The 8889-nt window shown below is 38.0% G+C and overlaps 1 protein-coding gene across 1 annotated transcript in view; it reads left to right on the top strand.

Moving 5' to 3' along the window:
- Nucleotides 1-3329: 3329 nt before the first annotated feature.
- The window catches only part of DENND5A (DENN/MADD domain containing 5A), a 52089-nt gene continuing 46529 nt past the window's right edge, over nt 3330-8889 (top strand). The window contains exons 1-3 of the mRNA XM_009328621.1: nt 3330-3365; nt 3943-4068; nt 4780-5440. Coding sequence (XP_009326896.1) covers nt 3330-3365; nt 3943-4068; nt 4780-5440 — 823 coding nt within the window. The remainder of the gene's footprint in view (nt 3366-3942; nt 4069-4779; nt 5441-8889) is intronic.

Raw genomic sequence — 8889 nt, 5'->3', positions numbered from 1 at the left:
TGTCAACCGCACCACTCAGCTTGGTGTCATCTGCAAACTTGCTGAGGGTGTACTTGATCCCACTGTCTATGTCATTGATGAAGATATTAAACATTAAATGTTTAATGATGAAAATATTAAATATTAAACAGTACTGGTCCCAATACGGACCCCTGCAGGACACCACTCGTCACCAACCTCCATCTGGACAATGAGCCCTTGACCACTACCCTCTGGATGCGACCATCTAACCAATTCCTCACCCACCAGATAGTCCACCCATTAAATCCATATCTCTCCAGTTTAGAGAGAAGGATGTTGGGGGGGACCGTGTCAAAGGCCTTGCAGAAATCCAGACAGATGACATCTGTAGCCCTTCCCGTGTCCACTGATGTAGTCACTCCATCATAGAAGGCCACTAGGTTAGTCAGGCAGGACTTGCCCTTCGTGAAGCCATGCTGGCTGTCTCGAATCACCTCCCTGTCCTCCATGTGCCTTAGCATAGCTTCCAGGAGGATCTGTTCCATGATCTTCCCAGGCACAGAGGTGAGACTGACTGGCCTGTAGTTGCCCGGGTCTTCCCTTTTTCCCTTTTTAAAACTGGGGGTGATGTTTCCCCTTTTCCAGTCAGTGGGAACTTCACTGGACTGCCACGACTTCTCAGATATGATGGATAGTGGCTTAGCACACTGTGTGTGTGTATTGTTTGTGGGTTTTTTTTATTCCTTTCTGTCGATGGCTATTTAGTGACAACAACTAGCTCCTTAGTGGAAGAAGTGAAGGGGGAGTCTGGGCAATGGACTTGCTGGTGCTCAGGTTGTCATTAGTTGTAATGGCAAGAAAACAGGGTGGCCAGTGTCCTGGAATTGCGCAGATCACCTTTCTGTTCCTGGGTTGAACCTTCCAGATGTTGTTGGTAAGCTCTCACCTGAGATTCCCTGCCCTGTCAGTATCTTTGGAAGTCAGCATTGTCCAACCTGAAGGTCCAATGGCTTGCTGTATTACAAGCATGAAGGTTCTTACAAAAAGAGATAGCTAAAGATGGAAGACTGCTGCTCTGAAAGAGAAAATGAGCATCACAGCCAAGCGGAAGTCAGCACGACAGATATGATACCAGAGCAGGGTGGCTCTAGGAAAGAAGAGTAATATGGAGGCACTCTGGCAAGAGCAGTGTCTGTGCAACAGCTGAATTGTTTGATGAATTGCAGAAAGGCATGTAAGTGTTGCCTTATGTTTCTGTCTGGATCAGGACTTGGTGGGTTTCCAGAAATCAATTTCAGTACTTTCATGAAATTATAGACAGACTACAGGTCTAAAACATTTAAGCGTGTGTTGGAGAGAATGTCTCTTGGGAGGAGATGGGGCAAGGCTTCTTAAAATATATAAGCATCCATTCAGTGTTGTTTTGGTTTTTTTTTTTTAATCAGAAGGAAAGAGCAGCATCGTGTATCTTGCAATATTAATTATCTTAATGAAAAGGTCTTCAAGTCACAGGTTTTATTTCTGGAATATGCATGACCTTGTACACAGGTGAACTCAGTGATTGTGGTGTGTGGTTTCCAAGTTCAGGAGAAAATTTGTCCTTCGGATATTTTCTCCCTTATATGTACGTGAAGAAAAAAAAAAACAGAAATAAAACAGCTTAGTAAACGTCTGAGGATTTTCCTCAGTTATCTAAAAGTTGACATGACATCATCTGCACAGATGTAAATATAGAAAATAGTAGGTGTGTTAATCTCCTGACTTATTTTTAAAACCTCTTTTACAGAGGACTGTCTTTACTTGAGTGTATGTTTGTGTCAGTAAATAGAGATGTGGCATTATGTCCATTTTTCTTTCTCTTTCTGGGAGATTGGAAATTTCTTTAAATGCTTATTTTCATCTTTTAGGATTGTTTTTAGCTCTTGCAGAAATGCTGTTAAATTTTCTGTCATTGACTCTGCTCTTTCCCAAGATGGTTATATTTCAGTGAAGTTCTGTTCTGTTTTTTCCTAACTATCCCCCTCTCTATACACGTTTTGGATTTTCCCAAATAGGCATTTTTTTCTCTGAACGATGATAGTATTGAACAAAGTAATATATAATGTAACTGAGTGGTTTTGTGTGAAAATCAGCTGAGCTGTTGATTTTTTCAGACAAACAGAAAAAACAATCCCTCCTTCAATTTCAGTGCTAAAATCCAGAGGATTAGCAAAATAGATGTGAATATTTTGTGTATTGTGAGACCTGTCCTAGGTCCTGATTCAGGATAAGTTTGCTGTTTGAGGTAATATTTAAGACTTAGTTTAAACAAAATCCAGAGTTACATGACTTCTCAACTGTCAAAGGATTTCTTAAGCATTCCATGGAAACGAAGTTTTGTTTGGTGTAATATGTTTGTTAGGTTCTTTATTGTCTATAGGCAGTGTTATAACTATCTTCGTGTGTGGCTACTTTGTGGAAGTAAATGTTGTATGAAATAAAGATTTAAGTTGACTTAGAAATTGAACTTTAAATATTACTAAAAGTAGAGACCAAACCCAACCAATTCTGAAAGCAATTTCTATTGCCGTGTAATTGCTGCATGTAAGAAAACAAGTGAGGAGCTGAAGTGTGTTTTCTTATTTGCAGGTGTTGCTGAAATAGTTTGGTTTATTTAAAACACATGATTTCATGCAATTGTGTCTGATTGTTAGTGCAGCTGTCAACAGCTGCATGCTCATTTAGCTAATTGCATTCTAGTAAGATAGCTAAGCTTATTTTAAGATATGCAGTTGTGCGCTTTTTTAAAGCAACTACACACATTCAGAAGACTTACTGCAGAAAGTTCTGTGCTATCACAACAAACAATCATTGCTCTAGAGGAAATCTGAGAGCTTATAAACAAGACTGCATCAGCCAGTCTAGTGTATGGATAGCATCTGTGAAAAGTTGGTCCATGCCACTTAAATTCATATAGTTCTAAAGGCCTTGAAATGGTCTTGTCCTTGGGGTTAGTTTAATCATCTGCTCTTTGGGAGTGTTTTATAGTTTGACATGTAAAACTTTAACAAGCAACTAATTCCTATTGCTGCATTAGTATTCTGGTTGTGTATACAGGAACTATGAGCTTCTGTTACATACTGATCATCTCCTTCAAGAAATATGTATGTGAAATGAGAAATTTGTACAAAGTGGTGTATGTATAAAAAGCATATTAAGAGAGTAGATTATTTATTATGCATGCTAATTCTGTATAGAATACTTGTATGTTTTTTACTGGTATGTGTTCGCTATGTAAATACAGTCGACAGTATGAAATTTATAATGCAGTGTTGTTTTTATTTGTTATATAGCTTTATGCCAGTATATACAGGCCTCTAAAACCCGAGATGGTGCCAGCCGTTTCATTTCAAGTGCAACAGAAGGTAAAGGAAAAAGTGTGGGGGAAAAAAAAAGCACAATTTTTTGTTCATCTGATACCCTATCTTCATGAGCATTTGTGGTTCTTGATCTTTTAACCTTCTAGAGACTCTCTTCACAGCTAACTTCTTGTAATAGATGGTGGATACCCTTTTTTCCTAAGTCTTGAAGAAATTAAGTGATGCCATTTGTATGTCTATCTTAAACTTACATCATCTTTGCATCTTGTCTATTTGTTCTTTTCTTCAGTAACAAAATTCCACTGAAACTGAAGCTTTAGCTATGCTTTAACAAGAATCTGAAATATCTGAAGAGTAGCTTAAAGAACTGCTGTCATGACCACAATCTCAAGATAGTCACGCTTAAGGAAAAGCACAGATACTTAATGACATGGAAATGTTACAATGCTAATCCTTGCTAATATCTGCAGTCTGATTACATGCTAACTAACTGTCTTGCATTTTCTGTTTCTCTTAAAAGGAGAGTGTGCTTAATTCACTTATCCTCGCATCTACCTGCTGATGTCCTGCTTTTTGGCCTTGTTTCAGCTTAAAAAGAGAATGAAATATTTACTTCTGTATTTTAATTTCACCTGCAGGGGAGAACTTTGAACAGACTCCATTAAGACGCACATTTAAATCCAAAGTTCTTGCTCGCTATCCTGAAAATGTTGAATGGAACCCTTTTGACCAGGATGCAGTGGGAATGGTCAGTATCACTTAATGGCTTTTGGTTTTTTTAAGACAAAAACTTACCTTAACAATTGAAGGCATTCATCTGTGTTTTCTTTGACAAAAAAGTATGAAGTCTGTTGTAGATTGGAAATAATCATGAAGTTCTCTAAATTGTGCAGGCTCAAAAGGCCTTTTCATTTAATTGGGATATTTTTTAAAGGAAATTAACTTAAAACTTACAAGTGATAATTCCCTAGGAGAGTTTTTTGTTCTTTTACCACTTTTTTTTGTTACTTTCTAGAGCATTGGTAGAGAAATAAATTAGTCTGCAATTAATAAATCTTCTTTGTGCATGATTTTTCTGTTTAATGGAATGTGGTGTGGTTTCTTAATTTAAATAATATATAGTGCTTTTCTCTGTCAGGTTTCTGGTCTTGATAACCAAAATATTTTCCTTTATCTGAGTTTGAATTCTGTTACTTTATTCCCATTGATGTTGGTAACAAAATGGTTATGAGTTTCAATAGAAACTGCATACCGCCCTTGTACTATATTCCTTTAGTTTTTCTGATTTAGATTCATATTACTGTATTGTATAGAGATGTAATGCTTAATAGAATTTGAAGTGAAATGCAATGGCAGTCTGTGGATTCTAAATCCTATTTTCACCAATGCTTCTAGAGGCAGGGGGAGAGAAAGTGTGTTTTAATTGATATCATCTTCCCTCCCTCCTTTTTTTTTATAGCTGTGTATGCCTAAAGGGCTTGCTTTCAAGACACAAGCAGATTCCAGAGAACCTCAGTTTCACTCTTTTATTATTACTCGTGAAGATGGCTCACGGACATTTGGATTTTCTCTCACTTTTTTTGAGGAAGTTACTAGCAAACAGATCTGCAGTGCAATGCAGACATTGTATCATATGCACAATGCTGAATATGACATTCTTCATACTCCACCCACAAATGACAAAGATAGCTGCAGCAGCACTGGAGACTGCAATGGCACTTCTGTTTCAAAGCTACAGCGTTTTAACTCCTATGACATCAGCAGAGACACACTCTATGTCTCAAAGTGCATTTGTCTGATTACTCCAATGTCTTTCATGAAAGCTTGTAAGAAAGTACTAGAACAACTTCACCAAGCAGTGACTTCACCTCAGCCGCCACCTCTACCTTTAGAAAGCTACATCTACAATATTCTCTATGAGGTTCCTCTTCCTCCAGCAGGAAGGTCATTAAAATTTTCAGGTGTTTATGGACCAATTATCTGCCAGAGGCCAAGCACCAGTGAACTACCATTATTTGATTTTCCGGTTAAAGAAGTTTTTGAATTGCTTGGAGTAGAAAATGTGGTTCAACTCTTTACCTGTGCCCTCTTGGAATTTCAGATACTGCTTTATTCACAGCGTGAGTACTTGGTTTTTGTTTTCTTATCTTGTAGTTGTACTGGCACAAAGTCTTTTCATTTCTTGAATTCTAAAAAACACAGAACAGAATAGCTGCATTAAAGTGGCATTAGCATGCTAACGCAGTCAGGCTGATCTGTGTGCAGGTTTTCATGGAAAGAACTGGAGTTGCAAAGAGAGCGTTGCGTTGGCTCCTGTTTTTAGACACCTAAACTTAAAACTTGGGCTTTCACATAATCTCCTGTATTCATTGGCTGACTGTCCCCTTTATTGTTGTCTCTGGAAATGTGCTGTTGGATAGAGTAGTATGCCTTCTCCCATGTTCCTCTCCAGCTGCTTAGCTGAATTCCCTCCTCTGCCAAACTATCCATGCATTTTGAGAAGATACGTAGTTGATTATATATGGTTCTGAAGAAGAACTAATGATGCAAATATAGTTTTCTCTTTGACTACCCAACGTCACATTTCAGTTGCTACTTTGAAATAAAATTACCTGAAAAAAGTTTTATTTGAGTGAATTTAAATCCTAAATCTCTGTTAAGGCCTTGAAACAGTTATTGCTGAAGTCACGTAGATAAAGCTTGCTTTGAAGAGGATAGGCAGCAGCTAAGCTGAAATAGCATCTGTTTATCAATTAATAAGTAATGTGCTAGTGGTATCCATTTTCTGTGTTGAAATTTGTGAATACTGGGCTGCTTACTCTGCATCCTGTTACTCAAACATAGAGTATGTGGAGTTATGCCAAAAGATAATTTTTCTACTTTTTTTTGGTCCTAAGCTGGCTAGTTAGTCCAGACCCACCCATCCATAACCGTGTGGTATGAAGTAGACAGACTGCATTTTGAACTCTGTTTTATAGCAATGGTGAAGAAGCCTAGAATTCCCCAAGACAAATCCAGAGGTAGTCCATAGTGTTACTGAAATCTGTTTTCGATATTTTTTTTCCATTGAGCTGTCACTGAAATATGTAGAATACAAATGGTAACTATTTATAAAATATAACCTGCAGTTATTAGCAACATTCTCCAAGCATGAAATACAGATGTTTGAGTGTCGAGATGTGTGCATAGACTAAAGCCAGAGATGGATTTTGTGTGTATAGTCAAGGTGATTAAAAGTGTATAATGGCAGCAGGGCGTTATGTCATCGTTGTTGCATTGTGTAAACACTGTTAACGACCAGAGAAAAACTATACAGTAATTCAAACACTGTCAAAAAAAACTTATTGTACTCGATAGTCTTGGGTTTAAAAAACAAATTGCTTTGCTTATTATTCATAGAAAACTAGAAATACTTGCCTAGCAGACAAACTTCTTTTGTGGTTTCTCCAGAAATTGATTAGGCATTTATATACTTGAGATTTAGGGAGAGTTTGTTTACATGGATATCTGTGTCCCACCAGTGGAAGATTGAGACATCAGCTCTTCCATCTGAAGAAGAATGCAGTCCAGTTGGCCTGTAGTTGTGCTTGAGACCTCCTGTGGCGCAAGCGTGAGCGCCTGGCTGGTTGGAAGCACTGCAAGAAAAGCAATCCGTGCATCACCATATCGGAACAGTGTTCCCTGATCTCTTTTCAGGCCACTGCGTTATAAGAACTCTTTCCTCCTGGGCTGGAACTCTGCTCGCTTTTGGGCTAGTCTTCTGTATTCTGGGTTCTCTTTCCAAGTCATATTAATGGGTTCAACTTTTTTTTCTTGGGCAATTTCCAAGTGTCTGATCAGTGGCTAATTAAAGAAGCTTAAAATAGGTCTGGAACACTTGAGTTTCTTGTTTGCACGCACAGACATAAGGAAGTCAAAGGGATCCATGCGGCTGAAGGCCTGTGGGCCTGGATCTTTATAACAGTTTCTGTCCACTGTTCCCTCGCCTCACCCCGAGCTTTGTTGCCGAGTTGTGCTGTGTTGCACCTTATGGAAGTGTCTTGTTTGTCTCAAGTTCTCACCTACAGTTTCTGGCTGAAAAGTCTTCTTTCAGTAGAAAAAGAATTTTAGTTATTTGTTTGCTGACTTTTGGCCCTCAGTTTTGGTGAACTAGCTGTGGCAGTGCCTTCTCAGTAGCCATAGTTTTTTGAAATGTAGCTTCTTTTAAGTACTTTCTAAGGGATCTAATCTCCAACACTTTTTTTACCTGCTGTTTTTCGTAAAAAAAACTTTTGCTGCAGTTTGCTAATACTTACTCAGAATACTTTCAAAGCTTCTAGTGAGTTAACAACAAAAGTTACTGCATGCTGCTTAACAGCCAAGTTAAAGACTCTTTTCTAAAATGCTTTTGATACACATGTACTTTATTTTTGTATTACTTGAAATGGGAGTATGAAGTATTTTGAAGTTGTAGAAAGTCAACTCTTTCTTCCTGTAACTTCTGTTTTTGTCTTTTCTAACCATGATATTATGTTTTCTTCTACATGGCAGTAAATTAGAAAATTGTTTTAGTAAAGTGATTGCTTGCTTCGTGTAAAAGGATGATATCAGTAGGAAAATGGAACTTCTGACTGAGGTTCTGATTGTCTATACCTTTACTTACTGGTTTCCTTCTTTTGCTTTGTTTTGGTTTGTTTAGGGTTTTGTGTTTTTTTTTTTTTTTTCTTGGGTGGGTTTGTTTGTTTTTTAAACTGGTATATGCTCCTAATACATTCTTCTCTTTCTTCTGTATGGTTGACTAACATCCCCTTTTTGCTATTTGTAAAACAGGGAATGTTGAATGTAGATACAGGTGATGGTGCACTCAGTTCTAAGTGGAATCAGAAATTGCTTGAATTTTTGTAAGGGCTTGCTCATGTTCTTGCACGTGCAGTAGTGTGAGGTTTAGTTTTTTTCTTCAGAATATAAATCTTAAATTTTTTTTAAGTCCTTTGGGTTTGTTAAATCTCTTGGTGCTCGAGCCTGTGACAGTTGAGGTGGTTGGGATCATTTCTTGTTCTAGGTCAGATGAGACTGTGATACTCACTGCGTGGATTTAGATTTAGAACAGTACGTGTCAGAATCAGAGGGTTTGCTTGTAAGACTTACTTTTTAAGAAACAACAAAAAACAAACCCCCCAAAAAACCTCTTGGAGGACTTTGCTGCCAGATGCAATCCTTTTTGAAACAAATTATTTAGCATCTTAAGTTGCAGTCAGTCCTTGGAGTAGGAGTACTTCACTTTGCAGTGAATGTGTTTTGCTTTAAGATTCCTTTGACATATTTCTGACTTTACGCTTCTGGAAATTCTTCTTTTGTCCCACTATATTGGCACAGCCTGTATGTTTTCGATCAGTGTAAGCCAAATAGGGAATGAATTCCTAGATTTGATTGTCCTCTTGAGAGAGTTGTCTCCCATTTGGGAAAGTGTTAGAGGAATGCAGGTGCCTATAAGACAGTGAAGAATCTGAAGCTGCTCCTAGTGCTGAGCCAGTGCTGAGGAACTCTGGCAAAGAGACAGTGGTGCTGAAGGAGGCCTTCAGTAGTGCTC

The sequence above is a fragment of the Pygoscelis adeliae genome, unplaced genomic scaffold, assembly GCF_000699105.1.
Source record: "Pygoscelis adeliae isolate BGI_AS28 unplaced genomic scaffold, ASM69910v1 Scaffold166, whole genome shotgun sequence".
NCBI classification, from domain to species: Eukaryota; Metazoa; Chordata; class Aves; order Sphenisciformes; family Spheniscidae; genus Pygoscelis; species Pygoscelis adeliae.
This window is presented reverse-complemented; position numbering and strand designations above follow the sequence as displayed.